Source organism: Eschrichtius robustus, chromosome 16 (genome assembly GCF_028021215.1).
Source record: "Eschrichtius robustus isolate mEscRob2 chromosome 16, mEscRob2.pri, whole genome shotgun sequence".
NCBI lineage: Eukaryota > Metazoa > Chordata > Mammalia > Artiodactyla > Eschrichtiidae > Eschrichtius > Eschrichtius robustus.
In genome coordinates, this window is record NC_090839.1 from 84,663,301 (window position 1) to 84,689,439 (window position 26,139).

Sequence of the window (26,139 nt, forward strand, 5' to 3'; positions counted from 1 at the left end):
GCTGCCTCTTCGTTAGACTGGGAGGCAGAGCCGGAGCCGTGCCCAGGCCCAGCGGGGGCTGCAGCCTGAGCCCGGCGGTGTCCTCCGCCTGCCCGCTCGCCCTCCTCAGCCTCGGTGAGAGGGGCGGACAGGCCACCTGCTCGTCGCCAGGGCTGGGGTCCCGGGGACGCGGGGGAGACCAAGCCGATCTGGGACCGGAAGGGGGTGGGCGTGGGCGCGAGGGAAGGTTGGGCCGGGCCGGAGAAGAGCCACGGGGTGACGGGGCGGGGGGGGGGGTGGATTGTGGGGATCGGCCTTCGGGTAGATGTCCCGGAGGAGGGAGTTGGGGGAATTGGGAGACGCTGGGAGCTTAGGACCGGACCTGGTGGGAGGGTGAACGCCGGGGTGGAAGCCGAAGGGCTAGCAGGGGGAGGGGCGCAGACACAGAGTTTGGTCCGTCTGTGGGAGTGTACCCTTTCCCACAGGACTTGGAGGAGACGGTGGTGATAATGCCACCGGCTGCCCTAGTTAGCGCTTGGGTTCTGCTGGGGTCTGCCTCCCGGTGGACGGCTCACTGGAGCCAGGGGCTGTACTTAGGGGAGTTTGCCTCCTTAGTCTAACTCCTAACTCGCCTCATGTAGGGTCTCCCTTCCAGGAAGTGCCTATTTCCTGGGACCCTGGGTCATTTTCGTGAGGAGGGCATAATGTATATGCTGTGAAGAGGATTTAGGAGGCTTTTTTTTTCCCCCTGAAACTATCCTTTCTCAGCCAGCTGCTGTCCCCCACACTGGTTCCTCTTCCCTAAGTGCCAGTAGCAGTGGAAATAGTTCGTGCAGAGACGCTTGGACCCTTAAGAAACTCAAAATATTTCTGCATGCTATCCTAGCTCCTCTAGAGTTGTAGAAGGTGGTCTTTCTGGTAGCCAAAATCAGGCTTTGCTTAAACCATCAGTATGACTATAGCTAGGCTTCTTGTTCATTTGCCATGTGACCTTGGCCAAACTTTTTCCCTCTCTGGTATGTTGATTTCCTGGATACCTACACTGCAGACTGGCTTACGAAGTCCTTTCAGGCCTTTCTGTGGAAGGGCTTAGGGTGTGTTTGTTTGTGGGTTTTTTTTTGTTGTTGTTGTTGTTTTTAGCCATCCCCTTGGTTATTGAGTGGGCAGAGGGAGACTACTGTACATTCTGCTCTGCCCAGGCTGTTGGAAAATGAATCTGGTAGTTTCCAGTCCCCAGCCACAGCACACAGACCGGACATCTGTGCATTCGTTTTCACTAACTGCTGTTTCTCAATTTAAAACCTGATCATCTTCTTCCTTGTTGGCAAAGGTGCCTTGGAATTTGTGTTGCTGAGTCAGCAAGCCTTTCAGATTTGCCCGGTTTTTGTTGTTGGCATTTTATAACAAGATGGGAACTCAAACAAGTCATTCCTCCTAAGGATCTGGTCTCTCCATCAAGAAGGCACAGTTTGTGCCAGCTCTCCAGAGAGAAAAGGTGAGAGCCATGGGGACTTTACATTGCTGCCTTCCCAATCTGGTTTTCAGTAGAGAAAGTGGGCACTGGGGAGGGTGGAATTTGAGGTCCCCAGGATGAAAGTGAGCCCTGGGAGTTGATTGTTGATTGCCAACTGTCTCAGATAAATTCAGGTGGCTTCCTGCCAGCAGCTTCTCCTGTTTAATCAGTCTTAGAAGATGCTTTCCGCCTTCAGACGTGCTTTATGGGATGAAGGACACGAGTCACGGTTTCTGCATTTGAACTGGAAATTTTAGTTTCTTTTGTTACTTGAACCTTTACTGGATGCCTCCTTTTTGTCAAGCCCCATGCTCAGTGCTGGGGGTACGGTGACCAGGCACAAAAGCTCTGTCTTCCAGGAGCTCATTGTTTGGTAGAAAAGATAAACAAACCATAGACAGTGACAAGGTGTTGTCAGTGTGATACATGTTGAGGAGTGGATAATCACAGGGCGGAGCCCACCCCACCCTTGCCCAGGAGGGAAGGTCCAGAAGCCTCCAGAAGATGATAGCTAAGGTTGTGAAGAAGGAGTAGGACCCAGGAAGTAGGGGGCAGAGCCTGGCAGAGGAGTCAGTATACGCAAAGTCGTGAAGAAACCTGGCATGTCTGGGTCACCGTAAGCAGCTCAATGTGGCTGAAGCGACAGCGTGTGGATGCGGGGCCGAGAAGCCTGGAAAGGTAGGCAGGGGGCTGAGCGGGGGCTTTTGTGGGTCATGCCAGGGCTCAGGGGAACAGAAGGATTTTAGTAGAATTCCAGGAAGGGCTTTTTTTTTTTTTTTTGCCGTGCCGCCCGGCATGTGGGATCTTAGTTCCCCGAACAGGGATCGAACCTGAGCCCCCTGCATTGGAAGCTCGGAGTCTTAACCACTGGACCACCAGGGAAGTCCGAGGATGGGCATTTTAAATGAGCACCCTGGCTAGAAAGCGTGGAATGGATAAGATTATTCTCTTTGTGACTGTTTCCGTACACCACTGCCAGCTTCTGGTAGGGGGAGGTAGACAGGGGAGTTTGCCCTCTGGCTGCTCCTGGTCTTGTGGAAGAGAGAGAACTGTAGAGGCCAGACAGAATGCCGTGGAAGTTGGTAAGAGGGGATTTTTCTTTCAAGTGGGCACATCCCAGCATCCTGGAGGCGTTTAAATGGGGCCTTGAAAGTGTGGGTCAGCTGAGGATGGGTGGCCAAGTGGGTGGGATTCCGGGTAAAGTCGAGGCACAGAGTTGGGGAAACTGGCGGTATATGGGGTAGCAGTTCATCACTTACGCTCTTTAGGAGGGATCGGGGAGGGGAAGGTGTAGATGGAGGAGGGTATTGAAGAGAGATGCGCTGGCAGCTACTGTTGATAGGAAGGGACCAGACTGTGATGGGCGTTCAGCGTCAGCCCAGGGAACCTGAACATTATTTCTAGAGCTCTAGGGGAGGTGAGGAAGAGAGAGGGTCAGAACTGTATCGGGAAGCTCAACCTCGCACCTGTCTCTGGGGTGGACGAGGAGAGACAGGAGTTGGAGAAGCCAGTTGGCAGAGAGTGCTTGTCAAGGTGAGAGGCAGAAAGGTGCCAACCAGATGCTAGCAGTGGGGTCTGAGGAGGCGAGGAGAGGGCAAGCCAGGGCAGCCGCTGGGCTGTGGGGGAGAAGGCGGAGGAGGGCCAGCGCAGAGCCAGGGAATCCAGGAGGAGAGGGGCGTTAGCAAGGAAGGTGAGTTTGGCTTCAGACATGTCGAAGGTGCCGAAGAGGCCGACAGGAATGGGGCCATGGGTGAGGGAGGAGCGTCCCTCATTCATTGCACACACGCTTAGGAAGTTGTGTGCCCGGGCTTGTGCTTGGCACTTGGAGTACAGAGAATTAAACAGTCCCTTCTGTGTGTTTGTTTTAATTTTCACCTCAGGTAAACAGAGAACTAGATTAATACACACTGATCACCGTTCACGCCCGGCTTGCTTTCACTTGTGCCAAAGTTATTTTTAATGTGTTGTAAGTTCCTGCATTTCAGCCATCCACAATAAAAGCCAGGATCTTGAAACAAAATGCACATCCAATCATTTGATCTTTCTTCCCATTCCCATCCTGAGATAACCATTATCCCCTCACTTTCATTTTTATGTAGTTTTATGGTACCTGTGTATTCCTAAGGCACTTAAAAAAATACCGCTACAGTTTGTCCATAGTATTGCATGTCATCTGGTTCATTTGTCTTGAATGTTGAATAATATTCCATGGTGTGGACAAATCACAGTTTATGCGTCTGATCTTCCGTTGATGGGTACCTGCTCGTTTCCAGTTTTGCTGTCACGAGCGGACTGCTCTGAACATTTCCGTACATGTTTCCTGTTGCACATATGCAAGAGGTTTTCTTGGGTATGAGCTGAGGGGTGGTATTTTGCTGGGTCATAGGGTGAATAAATGTCCAACTTTCATAGTTGTTACTAGACTTTTTCTGAAGTGGTTGTACGAGTTTTCACTCCACCAGCACCAGAATGTAGGCCTTCCACTTGGCTCCACACTCTTGCCGACACTTGATATAGGCCGACTTTTTTTTTATTTCTGCCAATGGAATGGGTATAAAATGGGATCTTTGGGATCTTGATTTCTGTGTCCCTGAGCCCTGATGTCGAACATCTCTTCATAAGTTTACTGGCATGTGCGTTTCCTGTAAATTATATGTTCACTCTTTTGTAATTTTTCTGTGGGGTTCCTGGCGCTTTAAAAAGAAAATAGACTTGTAGGAGTTCTTTATATATCCTTGATTTTAATCCTTCGTGCTTATTGTGAGTATCTTTTTCCAGCTTGTAACTCTCTGCTTTCTTTGAGGCATGTTTTGTTGAACAACCATTCTTAATTTTACCACAGTGAAATGTATCTTTTCATGTATAGTCAGCGTTCCGTGCCTCGTTGGAAAAATCTTTTCCTGACCGTAATCCTTGCCTTTTAGGAGTCTGTGCCCTAGTGGAGGGGACAAGTAGATAATTGCACTCAGATGTCACATGGACATTGGTGGTTAGAAGAGGCCACTTCTCCGTGCAGGGCAGGAGTGGATGTAGGACAGATTTCACCGGGCAGAGAGTCTCAGGCTGGGAATTAAGAATTGAGTAAGTGGACACATGGGATGGGTGCTCTTGGTGAGGGGTGAGGGGCACGAAACAGCCTGGCGGGTTCTGGGCTCTCACTGGAGCTGCTGATGGCTGGAGCAGAGGGCTTAAGGGACTCAGGCAGGACATCTGAAGAAAGGTCTGGATGCTCTGCGTGCATGGGATTATTGAAGCCACGGGAGCAGAGGAGAGGGTCACGGGGGAGGGGGGAGAGGAGAGAGGTAGGCCAGGGCCCAGTTGCCTGATGCAGGGAAAGGTTTGGCTCTGGGAAGCAGGTTGGGGTTCCCTGGGGGTGGCCCTCACCACGTGCTCGCTGCCGTGCTGTTGGATGCTGTATTTCACCCTCAGGTGCTGGGCAAAGACTGACGTGTCTACAGAGGGCAGGCATGTCATAGGGGAGGCTGGCCAGAGGCATAAGCACTCTCCCACTTTTCAATAGAGAAACAGGTTCAAAGAAGTATTTCTCAACTATAGGTCGGTGGGACCACAGTGAGGTCAGCAAACCGTGGCTCGTGGGCCAAATCCAGCCCACAGCCTCTTTTTGTTAATAAAGTTTTATTGGGACACAACCACGCCAGTTAGTTTATGTGTGGCCTATGGCTGTTTTCACACTACAGTGGTGGAGTTGTGTAGTTGCAACAGACACCCAGAGTCCTACAAAGCCTAAAATATGTACCTTCTGGCCCTTTATAGGAAAAGTTTGCTGGCTCTGCCCTGGGGAGTTGTGGTAACTGTGGTAACCTGGAGAGTAGTACCAGCCACTGCGGTGGTGCAGCTCGTTGTTGCTGGCTGCACAATGAATCTGGGTCAGGCCTGCAAATGTTGCCAGCTTTTCTGGTTTTCAAGAGAAGCTAGAAATCTGGATTTTTTTTTTTTTTTTTTAATGGTGGATATTCCAGTTTTTAAACATTGGCTCAATTTGTAAAAACTAAAAACTGTGTAGTAGGTCAAGCAGACACATCTGGCAGGCCGATTTGTCCACATCAATTTATCCCTCTGCAAACTGATCTGGGTTTGCTTATACCTGTGGCTTCTCAGGCAAGTTGTTTATCTTTTGCCTCACTTTTCTCATCTATAAAATGGAGATGATACCCTTTGCTCAGGAATGTGAGGATTAAACGAGAACACTTATAAGATACTTAGCAGGGTGCCTGGTCCATAGTAAGCTCTTGGTTGGTGGCCACTGGTGTGATTATGGCCACTGTGCCTGCCACTGCTTCCGCTGCTTCCCCGTTCTGGCCCCAGGGTAGGCTCTGAAGACCTGTGGGTGGTCAGGTTGCTCCTGGCAAAGAAGGAGAAGCAGGTTCTTGGTGCTGGTGGAGGAGGTTGCCCACTGGGGAATTGTTGGTCGCCGGGGCCTGCCCCCTGGCCACTGTGTGGCTTTCTGAACCCCATTTGGGACGTTCTGCTCTGACCTGCCTCTGGAGGGCCCTAGGCAGGCACCAGCCAGGAGAGGAGTTGTCATTTCCCTTCTAGCGGCCCCACGTGCAAGGGACGAATCATGTGTAGTTCCTTCCATCTCTCAGAAGCCTAGTCAGGTCTGGGTGGCACCGGCTTAAGCCATCTCTTTTCTAGACAAAAGCCCTACCTTGCAGCGCTCCCCTGTTGTAATAGTTTGGGCACCTGGATGGTGTGTTTTTTGCACTTTCTTGGAACTCAGGGGTGGGACATGTGTCTCTTGGCAAGGAGGTGCCGTGGTACTTTGACAGGCCTGTTAGTGAAACTCCACTGGGACGGGAGCAGCCGTCTGAAGTAATGATGGTAAGTGACAGTGGTGGGGTTTGTTTCATATTTACGATCTTTTGAAAGTGGTGGGCATTGTAGAGATTTGTTTCTGAAAACAAAAGTAATAGTTTCCCACTTTAGAAAATGTGAAAAGTTCAGATATATAAGGAAGTTGAACAAAAGGTCTCTAATAGTTTCTGCACTCAAAGGCAGCCGTTGTTAGCATTTTGGTACGTTTCTACTGAGTTTTCTCTCTGCTTCTCTTTTACCGAGTTAAAATAGTGCTGTGGGGAATATCTTTATGTTGAAGTTTTTCTCTCATCTCCTTTGATAGATTTTTTAATGATTGGGTCAAAGCAAGTGAACATTTTTAAACCTCTTGATACATATTACCAAACTGTTTTCTGGAAAGGGTTTATCCGTCCCAGAAGTATGACATCTCAATGTACTCTCGCCAGCACTGAGTATTGAAATTATTTTTACTGCTTTGACAGGCAAAAAAATAATAGGTCATTGTTTTAAATTTGTATTAAAAACAACATGTCTAGCAAAGTAGAACATTGCTTTGGTGTGTTTGTGTGCAGTATTGGACTTTCCCATCTCCGTGGGAAGGCTTTCTGACAGTGCCCGGGTGGCCGGCTGCCCCGTAACAAGTCTTTGAAGGTCATGCTCTGCTTACAGGTCATGTGCACCATGTCAGCTGGTGGGGTGTGGAGTTGCAGGCCCATGCTTCTTGGAAAGCACCCGAAAGAGACACAGCATGGAAATAGGGTTTGAAGTCCACCCGGTCTCACTGGTCTCCACTCCGTGCCCCTCAGAACGCCTCTGTCCCGCACAACAGCTTCCTGGACCTCTCAGGAAGTAGGAATGGAGGGCAGCCCCTGTGTCAATAAGAGCACCCCACTTTTCTGCGTTTTACATATCGATGGGCAGCGTACGGTCACATTTGGAAAAGGGTTCTGCTGCTTATAAGAGGCTGGAAAACCCATCCAACCGCCTGAGCAGTGGAGCCCAGGAAAGGGGAGGTGACTGTCCCAAGGTCACCGAGCGTGGAGCCAAGAGTGAACTGCCCAGCTCAGGCTTGGGCCAGGCCACTCTGTATTTCGGTGGGCTTTGGGGGGAGGAAACGGGTCCTCACATGTTGGCAAATTGACAGTCGCCCAGTCTGGGCACCAGTTTAAAAACCACGCTCGGGGCCTTCTTCCCGGAGGCCGCAACTGTAAGGGGATCCATTTGTGTGGTTTCCCCTACCCAGAGGCCCACAATCAGGCAGGATGAGTTTCACTCAGATTCCTGCGTCAGCTCAGGTCTTGTTCTAAAGCTTTTGTAAATCCCCTGGGAATAGAAAGACTCTTGGACACATGCACCTTTTCTCCTTTGTGTGAAACCCCTCTCTGGTAGGACAGCAGCGTCCCTCTGTGCCTCGGAGCCGTGGGGCTGTGCACAGGCGTTTGTGGCTAAATCTGACAAGAGAATGCAAGAGAAGGCAGGATGGTTTTTCTCGTGGTCAAAGTTGTTGATACATTTTTTTAAAGATAACTTCGGTCCGATCATAATAAGTAATATGATCATTGTAGAACATTTGCCAGTACAGAAAGAGGTAAAGAATAAATATCCCATAACTCCATCACTCCTAGTTAAGTGTCAAAGTTGTTCCTTCCCGCCTTTTAAAAATTAGCTTATATAAGAACCTCGTGTCACAGACTGGCCGTCTGACCTTGAGTAAATTCTTAATTGCTTTTGGCCTTGGTTCTCACGTCTGTAAAATGGGGATAATCTCTACCTTCAGGGGCAGTTGAGGGTTGAGAGAGCTGGACGGCAAGAGCACCGGACAGAGTGCGTGCCACATAGTAGGTGCTCAGTAAATGGCACACCCACCCGCTTGAGAGCGTATAGTGTATATGGTTACATATCCGGTATTTTTAATTTGTCAGCAGCATTATTCTAGGTCTGAAAGCCTTTTAAAAACATTTTTCAAGACTCGTATTCCATCATTGGGGTGTACCATAATTTATTTAAGAATTCCCTTATTCCATTATCATGAAGTGTTTAGGTTGCCCCCAGACTAAGGCTGTTTTCCCATGGCCAATTAGAATAATAACAATTTTCATAATTAAGAACACCCTAAATAGCCCCATCATTAGGAGCCGAAACAAATTAGGTTTTTTTTGTTTTGTTTTGTTTTGTTTAAATAAGTATATTTAGGGATGGGATTCAAGCATCAGATTTTTTTTTTTTTAATAAATTTATTTATTTATTTATTTATTTATGGCTGTGTTGGGTCTTCGTTTCTGTGCGAGGGCTTTCTCTAGTTGCGGCGAGCGGGGACGTCTCACTATCGCGGCCTCTCTTGTTGCGGAGCACAGGCTCCAGACGCGCAGGCTCAGTAGTTGTGGCTCACGGGCCCAGTTGCTCCGCGGCATGTGGGATCTTCCCGGGCCAGGGCTCGAACCCGTGTCCCCTGCATTGGCAGGCAGATTCTCAACCACTGCGCCACCAGGGAAGCCCAAATTAGGTTTTTGAACTGAAGCTTGGGGATGGCTGAGGCTGTAACAGAGAATGGGTGCATTGACATGGCCGCTGCGTATGCATGACTGCTGCGTTCGAGGGGAACATCAGTGGGCGTTCTGGGCATCGCCCCAAGTGTGCCCCAGGCCCCTGGAGAAGACGGTGCTCCTCTCTTTCGGCGTGTGTGTTTTAGACCCTCTGGGATACTGGGCATTTGAAGAGCTGCAGTCCCAGCTTTGGGTCAACCCCAGCTCTGCCCTCAGGGAGTTCCTGTTCTGGGGGGTGGTGAGAGGGGGGACAGATACTGAAACCAGTAAATGCAGTGTGTTTGGATAAATGGAGAATGCAGTGAGGACGCACAGGAGGATGGGGTCAGCACTTTCTGTTGAAGGTGTGGCTCGAGTGGGGCGCTGTGGCTGAGTCTGGAAAGATGGGCATGTTTGCTGGGGGCTTAGGCGCAGGGAGGATGGAAGTCTGGACATGGGCACCAGCAGGATCAATGTCTGGGAGGTGGGAAATGGCTCTGAATATTCTGGCACTTGCTAGAATTTGATGCAGGTAGACAAAAGGTGGAGGCCTTGGTATTAGTGGGGACAGTGGCCGGTCATGGAGGGGCCGTGTGCTGTGTCTTTCTCATCTCTGGGTCTCTAGTACCCTGACAGAGCCTGGACCGTCGTGTGCCTGTGGTCTGTAGGCCGAACACGGTCATGAAAAGCTTAGCTGAAATTCTCGAGTGTAGTTCTCAGGCTGTTTGGGAGAGTTCTCCCGAGTTGGTTCATCTGGGGATGTGTGGACACGCTGGAACATACCACGTGTGCTGGTACATGGGAGGCCCCTGCTGCCCGAGAGATGAGTGACGGCTGCCAGGAGGTGCCAGGGGGAAAGTCTGGGCTCAGGAGTAATTGGCCCTGAAACCAGTCCTGTGATTTGTACCTGGGTGTGGGTCCAGAGGCCTCTAATTACAGGCGCTGAGCTAATAAGCTTGCCAGCCATCTCGAGGGCATCCCGGGTCTAATCCTCCAGGGCGGGATGTGTGCTTCTGTTGGAGCGGTTGGCAGCTCAGGGGCGGCCCTGGCCCCTCCTATGTGTGCTCAGAGTTATTGCAGGCCTGACTCATCGCCCGTGTTCTCAGGCCGTGTAGCTCAGTGCCGCCCTGGGCCGCCACTCCTCCCCCAGACTTGAGGAGTGGGAGGTGCTGGGGTGGAGGGGGGCAGGGAAAGGGAGGGAGGCCAAGATTTGCTGATATCGGCTGTGTGCCTGGCGCTGTTCTGGGTGCTTTATACACACCTATCCATCTGAATCCCCTAGAAAAGCACTTAGAATAGAGGTTGATATGTCCACTTCCAAGCGAAATCGGGCTTGGAGGGCTTAGGTACCTTCACCAGGTGACACAGTGAGTAGAGTGCAGTGAGTACGCGGCGTGTGGACGCCAGAGCCCGTGCCTCTTCGCTGTCTCGTGCTGCTCCAGCTCTGCCTTGCTTGTGGGGCAGGTGGTCTCGGCCTTCTCACTGAAACCCTGCTGGAGTGCAATCTCAGGGACAGCAGCGAAAGCCCAGGGTCCCAGCCTCATTAGTGGCCGTGTAAGCGAGTCACCAAATCCACCGGGGCCTCGGTTTTCTCGTCTGCAAAACAGGGGCAAAATTTGATGTCTGTACTTAAGGGGATTGTGTGGGAATCGGAGCAGATGATGTGACTGGGAACCCTGTTGGCACCAGGGCCCTACGTGGACGTAACAGCGGAGGGTGCTCGCAGCTTGAGACACTGGCTCCTCTCTCCCTTCCTCCCCTCCCCCCCACCACTTTCCCTTTTCTCCCTCCCCCCTCTCTAAGCAGGTGGGGTGCAGAGAGGCTGAGAGGCTAGAGACGGCTTAAGCATCCATAGGATTTTAATGTTTATCTAGGGCGGAGCGCAAGGTAGAGCTCATGCTGAGCTTTCCTCGCTAAGAAAATGGGCATTAGAGCCAGTTGATCTGGGTTTGCACTCTGTGCTGTCACTTAGCAGTGTATGTGTGACCTTCAATAAGACCTTGACTTCTTTGTTTTCCTGTCCATAAAGTGGGAGAAATACCGCCTTGTCCGTCTGTTTGGCCCCGTTCCTCTCTCACCCTAGGAGCTTCCACAGACCCCCTTTCTCCTTCAAACAGCTGCAGGCACATAGAATCTTCATCTGCCTCCATTCCGTCGTGCTTTGAGCTAATCCGTGTATAACACATGCTACATGACACGGCCTGTGCTGGGGCTGGCGAGGTGGCTGTGGACAAGGCCAACTCGCTGGGTGTCTGCCTTCTGAGGGGGCAGAAAGACAGGGACCACCATATGTGTGTGTGGGCGTTAGGGTTCTGGTCGGTGCCGTGGAGGAGAAGTTCATGTGACGGATGGCCTGGGAAAGCCTTGAGTGATGCAACTGGGCGGGGGTGACTGGGAGAAGACTGTCTTGGGAGATGGGTGTGAAGTCTTTGGACCTGACCGCTGGTCAGCAAGGCCCAGGCCCAGGGAGTGGGGTGCAGAGAGGCCAGAGAGGGAGGGCTTCAGCATCCATAGGATTTTAATGTCTATCTAGGGTCTGCCCTCTGTGGTTAATGGTGCGGGAAACCAGGACAGCCTGGAGACCTGGGCAGAGCTAGGACCCACCCATGCTTAGAGTCGCCTCTCTGGCTGTCCTTGAGCCCCTGGTCCTTTCCGAGACATAGTTTTTTTTTCATCTGTAGCATAGCAGGTGTTAATATGTGTCTCACAAACAAACCTGCTTTGGAAACCTGTGTGGCGTCCTCACAAAGGTATAAGGGGTCATGATGGCCTCAGTCCATAAAGGATTGGGGTGACTCATGAAAATACGTATAGTATAAAAGGATACACTTAGTAGTTGGGCCAGAGGGAAATTATTGGTAAAAGGACAGAAGCAGGGCTGATGATTAGCACCCAGAATTCACCCACTGTGTCTTCCTGGACATTTGCAGAGGTAAGGAGGCTGCTTGATTGACTCCGAATTCTTCCTGGCTGCCTGAGCAAAAAGACAGGATTAGGTACTTGGTTCACGATGCCCTTAAGGTATTAGGGAAAAAAGTGACTGTGGAAAAGCATGATTTTTTTTCCCGCACTGAGACTGATTCTGGCAGGGCCACCGTGTTCGTCAGTAACTGCGTATCTGTCTTGTTTCAGGTCTCCTGGAAGCGCTGGGCAATGGACCTGAGACTCGAGCCCAGAGTGGTCTGAAGCCGTTGGGGAAAACAGAGGGAGTCCTGGGGAAGATGGCCATGGCCCCAAGCCCTTCCCTGGCTCAGGTGTACACCAGCCCGGTGGCAGTGGCCGTGTGGGAATGGCAGGATGGGCTGGGCACCTGGCACCCCTACAGCGCCACTGTTTGCAGCTACATCGAGCAGCAGTTTGTCCAGCAGAAGGGCCAGCGCTTCGGGCTGGGGAGCCTGGCCCACAGCATCCCCTTAGGCCAAGCTGACCCCTCACTGGCTCCTTATATCATCGACCTCCCCAGCTGGACGCAGTTCCGCCAGGACACTGGTAAGGCACTTCCTGCCTCGAGTATGTGTCCAAGTGCCTGTTTCAGGCTGGGCGTCGTGCTAGGTGTTGGGGGTCACAGAATTGACTCTCAGTGTTATCCTGCCCCTGAAATGCACACAGTCAGAAGGCGGGTGCTGGGAGTGATAGCAGTGTGAGATGTTCCTTAGTGGTACAGGGTGCCTTGGGAACACAGTGCAGAGGCCGTTCCAGCCCCTTTCCCCCTTGTCTCCCAAACCAGAAATGCCTGCTTCTGCCCGCAGAGGTTCGAGGGTCTCGCTGGCAGCAGGCAGGCAAGCAGGCCAGCCGGCATGGGGGTGGCACACCATGCTAGTTAAGAGGGCCTGGTGATGGGTTCCAGCTCCTGTATGATAGCTGTGTCACATGGGCAAGTTACTTCACTCTCCTGTGCACTCATGTTTCTTTCGTGTGTGTGTGTGTGTGTGTGTATGTGTGTCTTTTGCTCAGTATTACTGAGAAGGGGTCCACCAACTTCTTCCCAGAGCTGTGCACTATCCCTGTAAATCAGTGGTTCTCAGCTGGGGGCAACGTTTGGAGACATTTTTGATGGTCAGGACTATGGGGCGGGGTGCTACCAGCATCTAGTGGGTAGAGGCCAGGGACGCTGCTAAACGTCCTACAATGTACAGGACAGCCCCACATCAAAGAATTATTAGCCCAGAATGTCGCTAGTGCCGAGCCTGAAGACTCCTGCTCTAATCCCTGTAGCAGCCTCCTCGAGGGTGTGAGGACTCAGGCTTCCAGGCAGTGGATGCAGATAAAAGTCCCTGCCTTCATGATGTTCGCAGTCACTGAGAAAGGCAGCGCATAAGATAAATGATTCGTGAACTGTGTATGAGTTAGGTAGCAATGAGTGTTTATCAGGGAATGGATGTGTAAAGCGCAGGGAGAGGGTTTTTTTTTGTTTGTTTTTTAAAGTTATTCTTTTTTTTTTTTTTAAAGTTTGCTGTTCTTTATTTATTTATTTATCTATATTTATGGCTGTGTTGGGTCTTCGTTTCTGTGCGAGGGCTTTCTCTAATTGTGGCAAGTGGGGGCCGTTCTTCATCACGGTGCGCGGGCCTCTCACTATCGCGGCCTCTCTTGTTGTGGAGCACAGGCTCCAGACGCGCAGGCTTAGTAATTGTGGCTCACGGGCCTAGTTGCTCCGCGGCATGTGGGATCTTCCCAGACCAGGGCTCGAACCCGTGTCCCCTGCATTGGCAGGCAGATTCTCAACCACTGTGCCGCCAGGGAAGCCCGAGAGGTTGTTTTGAAGTTTGAGCTTAGGTGGCCTGGTCATCAGGAAGGGCTGGGGACAGGTCAGGAGGGAGGGGCAGGTCGTGCAGGGCTTTTCCATCCCTTGAGGAGCTTCGACTTTTCTTCTGAAAGGAGGAACCCTGGGAAGATTTGGGCAGAGGAGTGACGTAATCTGATTTGGGGGTTAAGAGTATCCCACTGGCTGCTGAGGTCGGGAGACCAGGTAGAAGGTAATCGCAGTGATCACCTTTTGAAAAGTACTGTTGGAAGCATGGCCCAAATTGATTTTTTTCTTTCTCTCCTGAATCGTCAGGTTTGGTTTATTAATATAAGCTAACCACAGGTGTTTCCTAATAGTTGCTACCTGGGAAGTCCAAGGGAATCTACGTACATCCATGTAAGAGAACTGTGTAACAGTTAATAAAGAGTTTTACAAAGTTTTAGAGACATAAGAAATACTTATGGCATAATACATGAAAACAGGAAAATTTTTCAGTATGATTGTCAGCTACACCTAAATATACATGCCTAGGAGACCAGACCGGAAGGAATATGTTACAATATACAATATACATCGTGTGCTTTCCTCTTGGTGGTTGGATTATGGATGATTTAATTTTCTTCAGACATTTTGTTTTCAGTTTTTTAAGTCAGGCTACATAGGTTTCACCCTTAGGAATATTTTGAGCCACAGCTGGTCTTTGACCTAAGCGTCCAGCATCCCTCACTCCTGCTGAGAAGCGCTGGTCCCTGTCTGCCACTTGATCCCTTTGATCCACAGTTTCTTTGCATAGAGAGAGCTCTCTACCCTTCACCCCAAATTTGGAGAGAATAATCAATGTCAGCCTTTAGGTCAGACAGCAACATGACCCATATATACACCGTGATCATGTTTTATTTTGGTTGTAGGAAAAAAAGAATTTTTAAACTCCCTTTTTTTGGGAGGTGGTGAGTGGCTAGCAGATGAACTTTATATGTGCAACACTCCTTTTAAAACAGGCACCATGCGGGCTGTGCGGAGGCACCTATTTCCCCAGCACTCGGCCCCGGGCCTGGGCATCGTCTGGGAGTGGCTGAGTGACGACGGCTCCTGGACGGCGTATGAAGCCAGCGTCTGCGACTACCTGGAGCAGCAGGTGGCCAGGGGCAACCAGCTCATGGACTTGGCTCCCCTGGGGTACAACTACACCGTCAACTACGCCACCCACACGCAGACCAACAAGACTTCCAGCTTCTGCCGGAGCGTGCGGCGCCAGGCAGGGCCCCCGTACCCAGTGACCACTGTCATCGCTCCACCGGGCCACACGGGAGTGGCCTGCTCTTGCCATCAGTGCCTCGGCGGCGGTGCAGCCGGCCCCGTGTCAGGCCGCTACCGCCACTCCATGACCAGCCTTCCCGCCTACCCAGTCCCCCAGCCACCCCACAGGACCGCCGTTGTTTTGGGGGCCCACCAGGCCTTTGCTCCGTACAACAAACCCTCACTCTCTGGGGCCAGGTCTGCGCCCAGGCTGAGCACCGCCAACCTCTGGGCTGGGGCGCTGCCCTCCCTGGGAAACCAGCCCCTCTACCGCTCCAGCCTCTCCCACCTGGGACCTCAGCACCAGCCCCCAGGACCTTCCGCTGCCGGCGCAGCCAGGTATCTTGTGTTACGCGGATGGTCGTTTTGTCCACCCGCATGCCTTGTCAGCGGGCTTGGGTTTCTGCTCTTCTTTAGCTGGGAAGACTCCCCCCAAATGCCTGCAGACTCGGCACCTGCCTCCTCGGCTGTCCCTGCTATGTCATCTCCTTTGCATGTGTCACGTGGTGCCGAGGTGCCACGCTGTCCACAGCCTTGTGTCCCGGGGAGCCTAAGTGACTTCTGGCACTTGAGTGCTGGTAGTTGCCACATGGGTTAAAACCAGTGATCCTTTCATTGACTCAGGAGAATTGGGCTCTCTGAGCAATTAAAGATTTTTTTGGCTGTGCCTGTGTGCCACGTAGCTGGGGCCGGGTACCTGAGGACATTTCTCTGACTCCGTCTGTGTGCCCGGCCCTGAAGTCACAGACATGGAAGGTTCAGCCCTCTCCCTAAGCCCACGGTCTCATCCAGGGAAGGCTGTGAGCCCAGTTTTGGTGCTTAAAAGTTGGTTGAGGAGAGAGCAAAGTGCTGAGCATGTTGGGGGTGGCAGCAGGTGACATAGGGCAGCTGCTGTGCTGGTACAGTCCATGCCTCATAGGGCACCCTGAGAAAGGTGATGAAATGGGCCCCGTCCAGACCAGGTGGCACTTTAAAGTGGGGAAACCCCTGAGTGGCCAGTGGTGGGTGCATCTGGCATGCTCAGAGACCTGTCACTGACCAGGGGCCTCGTCATTGATTATTATTGAGGGTCTGGGGCCTGGAGAACATTTTGAGTACTCAGAGTGTTAGCCGGGAGGGGGGCTGATTTCTGAGAGAGGGTGACCTGGGCGGGTGGTGACTGGATGTGTGGGCCTGTGGCCACCCTGTTTCCCTGGGAGTCAGCATCTTGGTGCCGCCTCACTCACCCAAGCCCACCCACCGGCTCCCCTGACCACGGGGAGGGCCGAAGCGTCCCCGTGTGGCCGAGACCTCCTTGGCAGCTTCTCAGGCCTCTAGTATTTTTTCTAGTTAGGTTTCAGAGGACCCTTCCAGCTTCGATAAGACAGTGACAGCTGTCACTCACCAAGCACGTGTTATAGCCGGGCCCTGTTCAGCAGGCTGTGTGGGTGATTTCGTGAATCCTCCCAATGGCCATATGGTAGGGGGTGTCCCCAGCCTTCAGGGGAGAACATTGAGGCTGACGAGGTTGGCAGCACAGCCAGGAAGTGGCAGAGCTGGGATCAAACCCAGGCCCCATGTGGGGCATGTGGAGTATTTTTTTTTTGAAAAAAAATTTTTTTTAATTATTATTTTTTTGTATTTTGGCCACGCCGCGTGGCCTGTGGGATGGTTCCCCGACCAGGGATCTAACCCGGGCCTCCACAGTGAAAGCTCTAAATCCTGACCACTAGGCCACCAGGGAACTCCCCACGTGGAATTCTTGAAGCTGTCTGAAAGGCAGAGTGAGAGGAAGGCAGAGGGCGTCCTGAGGGGTGCGTGCAGAAGCCGCCAGTACACAGAGGAGGGGATGGGCCCCCTGGGTCCGGGTGTCTTCCTGCGTGTCCTCCAGGAGTTGGGGCACGTGGATCTGAGATCTCTCTGGGAATTGGGAGCACAGGGAGGTATGGCCTGGGCCTTCTCTGTGGGCTTGCACAGAGACATAAGCAAGCTGGGCTCTGTGCCAACCCAGTCCCTCCCAGTGCTCTGTGAGGCCTCTTCCAGTATGTGAGTCAGTCTGTTTTAGAGAAAAACATGTCACGTTTGCCAGCCCAGAAGGGTTATCAGCAAGGCTGGAGCTGCTTTTATGACTAGGTCGGCTTTGCCTAGCCTCCTGGGGCTTATGTTCTTACAAATTAACTGCAGCAAATTTCTAGATGGTTCTAGAGCTGGGATTTTGGGATTGAGCCAGGCGACTTCATGGGCTTTGTTGCTTTCTTCTGGTATGGGGCGCCCATCAGTCTCCCCTGATAATTCTCTGGGGTCTCCCCTCCCCAGCCTGAGGGCCCAAGAGGCTGCTGAGGTGGGTCCCGCCAGTACCATCCAGGCCAATTACAGAATGGAAGGCTGCCGGGCCAGATGGCCTTACCTTTGCTGCTGGGTCGTGCATGTTGCTTACCCTGCTGCCCTGCGTTGTAAACCAGGAGGGAGCCGGGCCGGCAGGCTCTGGCAGGTGAAACAGCCTCAGAGGGGGGCCTGCCGCCTGAAGGGGGTGTTCACCTGGACCTCCTGCAGCTCCTCAGGAGCTGGGAGGGGTGACATTCACTCGCAGGGGCCAGTGTTTTCCTGTCTAATTTGTAGTGTGGTCCTCTGCAGTTAACCCTTCTCTAATGGCTGTTGTAGAGCCAGAGGGGGTTTAATAAATCCCTGACCTCTTAACCCAGCAGGGCCGGAAGGATTTGAAAGCACCTGGCACCTTAGTCTTCTAGCGGCTGTGGTATAGTTCTCAAAGCCAAGTGAATGTCAGCAGCATCAGGTGAAGGTTACCGTGTGTGTGGAGGAGAAAGTGTTTACTGGTAGCTGCTGGGAAGGACATGTGAGTGAGTGAAATCAAAATTTGTGGAACCCATGTGGGTTTTTTTTTTTTTTTGTAACCCACATAGTTTCAAATCACTGCTTGCTCAATCTGGGTAAAACCTCGGCTGACTGATTTGCCTGGTGCCCCAGGAGCCTTTCCGAGCAGGCAGTAATCCATCTAGAAGATACGTGATTTGTCACTGAGCCGCTGGGTTTAAGTACATTTCCTAGTAGCTGAAGTTTATCCCTTTAAGCACCAAAACTTGTGTTTCAGTGAAGTTGGATGGAAAACTTTCCAAAATGTGTCACTCACACATTCTTTAATAGAGGGTGTGCCGGCTGGTTTAGCACTCTGATGACTCGGGGTGGTGCTTAGGACCAGCCCTCTATTGCAGCTTTGCTGTGGCTAGGCCTCGGGGTGCTTTGTCCCTGCACTAACCCGGCCTAGGAAAACGGCTCTCATCGTGAGACCCCTAAGCAGAAAGTTTGCTTTCGTCAGCTCTGTTCTTGCTACTGCTGTTCTCCCAGCCTCTGAAAGCACCCCGCTCCCTCCCAGTATCGGCCAGGCTCTTCAGACTTGTGGGATTGGGGTCCTGGGTTCCAGTGGGTCCTTGCCCCTGACTCGCTGTAGGCCCTCGGCTCCACTCTGTTCTCTTTCTGCGTCTCTCTTTTCCTCTCTGAAGGTTACGGAATTGGGCGGGTCAGTTTCTGAAGTTTCCTTTTGCTCTGATAGGGCTGTGGTTTTCAGGATTTGGTGAGGGCCCTGCAGCTCTTCCGGAGCCGCCTTGCTCCGCTGAGACCTGGGAAACAGTGGGCATTTGGATCGTGCTGCAGATCGAGCCTCGCAGACACCCTGGTGGTCTTTGGGAATTATTCGCATCTTACAGGGAGAGAAAGTAAAGCTCAGAAAGGGGACTCGACATGCACTAAGGCACCCAGCTTTTAAGCGCTGCGGGGGCTGGAAGGGGGTCGCCAGGCTCCACACCGTGTGCTTCTTGTACTGCGCATGCTGAGAGGTTCCCCGGTGGGTGGCAGCCCGTGGGGAGCTGGAGGAAGGCTCTGTGTGCCTCACTGTCCGGCCTTCTCGCTCTGCCCCCTGTTTGGGACTGTCCAGTCCTGTCTGGAGAAGACTAGAAATCTTCCTGTCTCGTGTTCCCAGCTCCACTTGGAAGCTCCTGGAGATGGTCCCAGACAGGCAAGGCAGGGAGGGCCTAGTAGGTAGAGCCAGGAACCCAGCAGGCAGGAGGGGTGCGTGAGGCAGGTGGGAGGGAACTCTCGGAAGGGCACTTCATGGGCATATGGTGCCCCCACATCTGGGACCATTCTGCCAGTCTGAGCCCTTTAGAGGACGGTGCAGGGAGATCAGCGACCTCTGAGGTTCTGTCCACCCCTGAGAGTCCCCATCTTGGGACCCACTGGATCCTTTTACTGCTCTGTCCCTTCTGACCACAGCAGAGAAATGTATGGGGGAGGAGCTGGGGAAAGTCACGGGGGAAGTGACAACATCGTGAGACCCCTAGGCAGATTGAACTTAGTCGTGGTTCCTGGTCCCAGTTCCAGGGTGAGCTGCTCATTGGAAGCCTTACCGCCTGTCTGCTTTCTGCTCTAGAACCTAGGCCTTCTCCCCCAGATACGTGCCTCTCCCCAGCAAGGGAGGATCCCGCTTCTCGGACCCCCGCTGGGCCAGTGATGCCCAGCCCGCTGAGTAGCCCAGTGCAGTGGCAGAGCCAGGCTTCGGCTTTCCAGCTTCCCGGTTACGGGCTCAAGCTTAGTGCTCCCTGTCGGGTTGGCCTGGGAGATGAAGGATGCCTCCAAGGGCTGTATCTTCTCAAATTCTTCGCTTCTAGAACTTGAGAATTGAAGAAACAGGCTCAGGAAGGGGGTGGGGCGTGGCTTCAAATTAAACAGAGTTTAGTGGGGCTAAAACCTTAACCCTAGTGTCCTGCACGCCTAGCCCCTCCCCGCTCCCCCCCCCCCCGCATTATCAGAGCACCCTGATCCAGTTCCATTGTCCTCTTGGGGCTGAGGGTAGATAAGGGTGGCAGGAAGCGTGGCCGCACAGGTTATTCTGTTTGGGGAGAATAGTCCAGAAATGAAAACCAGTACCAGCCAGTGTGAAATTTTCTGATTTGGATCAGAACCAGCAGCTCCCTATTGTGTCCACCAGTGGGACCCGTGACCCAAGGCCGGCAGTAGGGAAGGATCTGGGCAGCTTCCAGAAGCATTTGCCGTAACCAGGTGGTTGCTGGTTTGCCGACCGTTGTAAGGGTAGCACATCAGACTGGAGGCGTCCATCATTTCCTGAGCACCTTCCCAGCTCCTGGATCCAGGCTGGGCCCAGTGGAACAGAGAGGAACATGCCCAGGGCCTGTCCTTGGGGAGCTCCAGTGGAGGGACTGCGTGGAAGGGTTTCATAACCCTTCCCACTGCATCACCTTGAACATGAGCAGTGCTGGATTGGAGGACGCAGTCACCGGGAGGGGGAGGAGGTGGCAGGCATGTCGGGCCATCTACGCCAACTGTCCCCAGGGCAGGGCTCCCTGAAACCATAATGGCGTGGATTTATTACCGTTTAAAAATATAACGGCTTAAAACCAAGTGAGAGACCTGGAATTAGTCACTGTGGGAAGCAAGACCTTCATTGAAAAAATAATTCCCTTTATTTTGAACTAATTTTGGATTTACAGAAAAGTCACAGAAATAGTACAGAGTTTCCCCATCCCCCTTCCTTGACTTCTTGCGTTAACGTCTTTCATAAACATGGTGCGGTTGTCAGAACCAGAGGCTCACCGCTGGTGCAGGACTGTTAGCTAAAGACTTGCCCACTTTCATCAGTTTTTCCTCTGCTGTTCTCTTTCTGTCCCACGATCCCACTTTGCATCCAGTTGTCATTTCTCCTCCTCCTCCTCCACCTGTTCCTCCTCTTGTGGGTAAAACAGTTCCTCAGTCTTTCTTCATCTTCCATAACCTTGACACTTTGGAAGAGTTACTTTTGTCAAATGGCCCTTAATTTGGGTTCGTCAGACGTTTTCTCATGATTGGACTGAGGTTATGCCGTTTTGGCAGGAACCCCAAAAGGGGTGTTATTTCCTTCTCGAAGCATCTTCTCTTGGGGTTCCTGATGTTGGTTGGTCCTATTACTGGTGGTATTGGTCTGGACCACTCAGAGTGGTTTCTGCTGGACTTCCGCTCTGCGGGGAACCACAGAGCCCTCCTTTTGATGAAGCTGGTGAGTTCATAATTCTTTTAGGTTTGTCTTCAGAGTCTCTGATTGTCCAGGAGAACGTTTCTTGACAGCCAAAGCTTCATATTCTCAATACCTTGTAAAAAGATGAGGCTCATCCCCAGCAGCGTTCTTTCGTGTCGCTGCCCCGTCCCTGCCTAGCGTTCCTTCCCCTCCCCAAGGCCCAACTTGGAGTTTGACTTTTGTCGCTTGATTTTCACAGGGGAAGGATGGCGGGCCGGCCTCTGGCTTAATATCTTAAGTATTCAGATTCTCTTTCTTGGTTAGTTTGGGTCTGAGAGTAGTGAACGTCAGATCTCTTTGTTCCTCCTTCCAGATACTCTTCATCGGGACCTTTTCTTTAAAACAAAGAAAACACCAGAAGCCCTCACTGCACAGAGGCAGCTGCGGGAAGTGAAACCACAAAGGGGCCTCGGCAGCACCCGTGTCTTCCTCACTCGGTGTTTCTCCGGCTCCTGTTTCTGCTAAGTCGGCTCCGCACATTAAGCTCTGCCCTCTCTTCTCCCCAAGTGCCTCCCTGCCCGGCGGTCCAGTGAGCAGCCCCAGGAGCGTCCCCGCCACGGTGCCTGTGCAGATGCCGAAGCCCAGCAGGGTCCAGCAAGCTCTCGCAGGTAGGCAGGCTGCTCCCTGGTCCAGGTTCCAGAACAGACTGTGTCTGGCAGGGCCAGGACTTGGGGGCAGAGGAGAATGCGTGGGGTAGGGGGAGGAGATTGGGGGGCAGGGGTCTTGTTACCCTGTGTGTTCTCATGGAAACCCAGAGAGGCTCCTTGGGGGGCGGTGCCTTTTTTCAGTGATGGTGTATCCCCCAGCGGGTGAGCCTGGGTGCCTGTTCGTTTGTCTCGGTGTTGGGGCGGGCGGGGGGGTCATGCCTGATGACGGTGGGTGCCCTGCTGTGACCTTTCCCCATCTTTTACGTTTTCACATCACCTTGAATTATGGTTCAGGAGTTACTTTTCTGTCCCGAAATGCTTTAGGCATTTCCCTAAAGGGGCCCCCTGCGGAACTCATAGAACTATTTTGGCTGGAGTTAACATTTTGAGTAAGGGCTTTTGTTTCTGACTAGATCTTTTGTTAACCTTACACCTTCGAACTGTTGTTTTTTTTTTAATTAATTAATTTATTTATTTATTTATTTTGGCTGCGTTGGGTCTTTGTTGCCGCGCGCGGGCTTTCTCTAGATGTGGTGAGCGGGGGCTACTCTTCGTTGCGGTGCGTGGGCTTCTCACTGCGGTGGCTTCTCTTGTTGCGGAGCACGGGCTCTAGGTGCAGGCTTCAGTAGTTGTGGCACGTGGGCTCAGTAGTTGTGGCTCGCGGGCTCTGGAGCACAGACTCAGTAGTTGTGGTGCACGGGCTTAGTTGCTCTGTGGCATGTGGGATCTTCCCGGGCCAGGGCTCGAACCCGTGTCCCCTGCATTGGCAGGCAGATTCTTAACCACTGTGCCACCCGGGAAGCCCCAAACTGTTTTTAAAATTCCTCTTGCGGGTATTAGGAAGCCACTGAAAGTTATTTTTTAACTTATGGGAAATGTAAAATCGTACATGAAGACACACTGAGGAGTATGGTGAACCTCCATCACTTAAAGATGGAGGCAGAGGAGTGAGCTAACCAGACTGTGTGTTGGGTGAGTCACTGTGGTAGCACGGGGGGGATTGGAGGGGACCAGGCCTAGAGGCAGGGAGACCCTGTGGACCTGGACTTCATGCCTCAGGCGGGCCAGCCTGTACTCACTAGGGCCGTGGCAGTAGATGGAGGTAAGGGCTTCTGACTTGGTGGTTGGACTGGTTATGAGAGGGAAGGAATAGAATGAGGCCTGGTGTGGCCTCAGCTGCCGACAGAGATAATAAATCATCATAATTAAGGAGGAAGGACTAGGGGTTTTGCATGTGTGGTACCTCATTTCATCCCAATAGCAACTCTGTGGGGGAGGAACTTTGATTCCCATTTTACATTTAAGGAAACTGAGGCTCAGAGAACTCCGAAAACCTCCCAGGGCCAGCCAGCCAGCCCTTGGCAGAGCTGGGATTCAGCCCCAGGCATTCTTGGCCTCAGAGTCTGGGATCTTCGCTGTGAGGCGATGGGGCGATGGGTGGGGCGATGGCTGTGGCTGTCGACAGGCGGAGCTGTCCCAGATCCAGGGAGGTTTGGACGAGCAGTTCAGAAGAGCAACGTGGGGTGGAGTGGGGCGGCCTGTGCCCCCCAGGGAGTGAGCTTACGGAGACCTGGCGGGTTGCCGGGAAGAAGAGCCCTTGAAGGACATGGAAGGACCAGTCAGAGAGGCGGTGAAAACAGGAGAGTGGGGCCGGGAAAGCCCCAGGAGGGGAGGCTTTCAGTCTCTCACCTGCTCAGCCATCAGCCCTTTGCTGGGGCAGAGAGAACAGTGAGCAAAAATGTGGTGACTAGAAAGTCCCTGCCCAGTTTAGGTCTTCTCGTGGCATCCGATGCCACAGGTGATTCAGGCCTGTGTGTGTGTGTGTGCGTGCGCGTGTGTGTGGTGCTGGTCTTGTTGGAGAGGGGTTGTGGGGGAATGGGCCCAACCTGCCTGCGCCCAGCTCCGTTCAGCTCTGCGGTCACTGAGGCTTTAATACCAATGCCGTGATCACCTCTGCACACAGCTCAGAAGTGGTCTGGGTGCTGAGGAGCTCTCAAGGCTGGACCCTCTGCAGGCCACATCCTCTGTGTCCCCTGCCGCCTGGGCTCTCACAGCGATCCTGGAGGCAGGCAGGTATTTTAATCTCCATTTACTTGTCAGGGAAACAGACCCCAAAGGTTCAGGAACTGGATCCCAGTGAGGAAAGAGTAGATGAGCCGGTGGCCAGACGCCGCCCTGCCTGAACACGTGGCTCTGGCTCATACCTAAAGCTGGGGCCGCTGTGTGGGGCACCAGGGAACCAGGGATCCTGCGCCCACCCCCAAGAAGCAGGGTCTGGAGAGACCTCTCAGCTGGGCTGCAGTTACGGATTCGATTATGGATTTGGGAATAGGCTCGCCACATTGAGGTGAGCACCTGGGCACAGGGGTCTGCAGGTAGGTCTCCAGCCCGCGGATGTACTGCTGAAGGGCTGCGCGCCCCTCTCGCTAGTGGAGGATCCACCTCCGTGTCGGCCAGGTGCCTCAGGTGATGGCTTTGCTGCCTGCGGCCCGGCCAGGGCCTCTCCTTCAGGGGGGTGGGGAGGAGTGGGCCCCCGAGGCTGGGGCCAGGCTCCCACCCTGCGAGGGAGGAGAAGTGTCTGCATTTTACTCTACCAAGACCTGCCCAAGACCAGTCAGCCAGTGGGGAGTGGTACTGGCCTTGAGCCCAGCTTGGTAAGGCCGGGGCCAGCGGAGGGTAGGCTTGGACCTGAGCCCTGGTCACTAGACGAAAGGCCAACGCTGGACATCAGAAAGGGGGTGTCTGCACACCTGCCCGTGTGCAGGACCTGCCAGGGGCGCCGGCAGATCAAAATGAGAGCAGGAAAAGCCATGGCTATCCGAGCTGTTACAGTGATTTGGGGAATTTGAGGGGGCTGTCCCTGAGCCCTTGCTATTGGGGAAGATGTGATGGCCACTCTTGGTCCCCCCCCCGCCTCCCTCCCCACCGCCCAATCCTGTCCACTGGACGCAGCTTTTGTGAAGTGTTAGCTCTGGGGTGATTTTCACACTTTTTCACAAGAAGGCAGACCTGCAGGGCATGGGCTGCTGGTCTGCGGGCATCTAAGTTAAGACTTCGCTGTCTGTGGCTTGAATTCAGAGGAGCAGGTCCTGCGTTGAAAAGGGCAGGAGCGTTGTTCACGCTGGCCTCTTGCGGGGCTGACGTGCTGGCCTCAGGGATGTTTGCTTCCCAGCAGGCAGGGACTGGGCACCTCTTGGAGCAGAGTGAAGGAGACGGAGTAGGAGGGGGGCGTGGCTGTTTTAGATGGGCAGTCAGGGAGGGGCAGCCAGTGAAGAGGGGTCTGCTTGTTGGGCGGGAACTGGTGCATGTTGGGGCAAGTACAAAGCTCCAGGGTTCTCCTAAGGAATTGTTCTCTTTTTTTCCATCTATCTGCCCCCTGTGCCTGCTTGTCATTTGGCCCACCTGATGTTTAGTTCCAAGGGAACCCACAATTTGAGCCCAGGAACAACCTTGGGATGCTGGTGGCATCGAATTACCTGATGAGCGGGCACCCAGTGGCCAGCCTCGGTCTTCTGATGTGCACTTTGGTGCCTCCTGCGGGGTGACCACCACAACGCACCCTGTGCTGCCCAGGCTGCCGGCCTCTGCTTCTGTCCCTCACTGGGCGCATTTGCCCCATTGAGAGCCTTCGTTCTCTGGTGGAGGCCACAGTGGGGCCCAGTGGATCCCGAGGCCAGATCTCTCCTCACCGCTCTGGATCGCCTCTGGAGTGGGCAGCAGATCCACCTGGCTTGTCCGCTGTGCCCAGACCCCTTGCCAGATTCTGAGCACCTAGAAAGCCCCCCTAAGGGAGGTGCCCGAGGGGAAGCCCAGCGCTCCCTTCCCTGGGGGAGGAGGTGCTTTTGAGCCTGACTAGGGACGGGGAGGATTGGGTAGAGGGTGCTGTGGACAGCAGGGTGGCTGAGAGTGTGGCAGGAACGGGGACTCCAGCAGGAGGACGTGCTGTGTTCCAGGCCCTTGGGGAGCGCGGGTGAGGGTCCGGCTAGGATGCCTGTGGAGCGCCAGGCTGAGGAGTGAGGCATCCCTCCTGCAGGCATCAGGAAGGAGTGACAGGATTGGACAGTCCACTCGGCGCGGCTGCCTGCTGCGGCTCCCTCCCGCTGTGGGCTACCCCTGTGCTCCCACCCAGGGCAAAGGGGACCAGAGAAGGAAGCCACGGCCTGGGACCTTAACTGTTCCAGAGGAGTGGTCGCAGGGGCCATGGGGACGCCTCGGTGGGGGAGCAGGCCCGGGGCAGCATTCCCGCTTGCCCGCCCCAACGATGGCACTGAAGGCACCTAGACGGGCCAGGTGCGGCGTGCAAAACAGGCAGTGCCCCAGTGGGGGCAAGGTGACCAGGAGCCGAGGGGGCGCGGCCGAGGGAGCACAGAGGGAGGACCGTGAGCTCCAGCCCATCTGCGTTTCCATAGCTTGGCTGCGCCCTTCTGTGTCGCCCCTCTGCTCTCCTTCCTCATGCCTGGCACAGAGAGGCGCCCACCAGAACTGCTCAGGAGGCTTCCTGGGGTGGCGTTCTGCCCTCTGCCCTCCCGATGCAACAGACTCGCCCCCTGCATGCT

General features: G+C 53.4%; 1 protein-coding gene across 5 annotated transcripts in view; it reads left to right on the top strand.

Annotated features, from left to right (window-relative positions):
• Positions 1-26,139, top strand: part of DTX2 (deltex E3 ubiquitin ligase 2) — a 33,701-nt gene continuing 7,562 nt past the window's right edge. For 2 of the 5 annotated variants that reach the window (XM_068524375.1, XM_068524379.1), the window contains exons 1-4: positions 1,717-2,170; positions 11,965-12,321; positions 14,578-15,214; positions 21,444-21,544. In XM_068524375.1, coding sequence (XP_068380476.1) covers positions 2,146-2,170; positions 11,965-12,321; positions 14,578-15,214; positions 21,444-21,544 — 1,120 coding nt within the window. In that variant the 5' untranslated portion in view covers positions 1,717-2,145. Of the gene's footprint in view, positions 115-1,054; positions 1,074-1,309; positions 1,475-1,716; positions 2,171-11,964; positions 12,322-14,577; positions 15,215-21,443; positions 21,545-26,139 lie in introns of those variants that run through there. The other 3 variants (XM_068524377.1, XM_068524378.1, XM_068524376.1) reach the window with 3 other exon arrangements.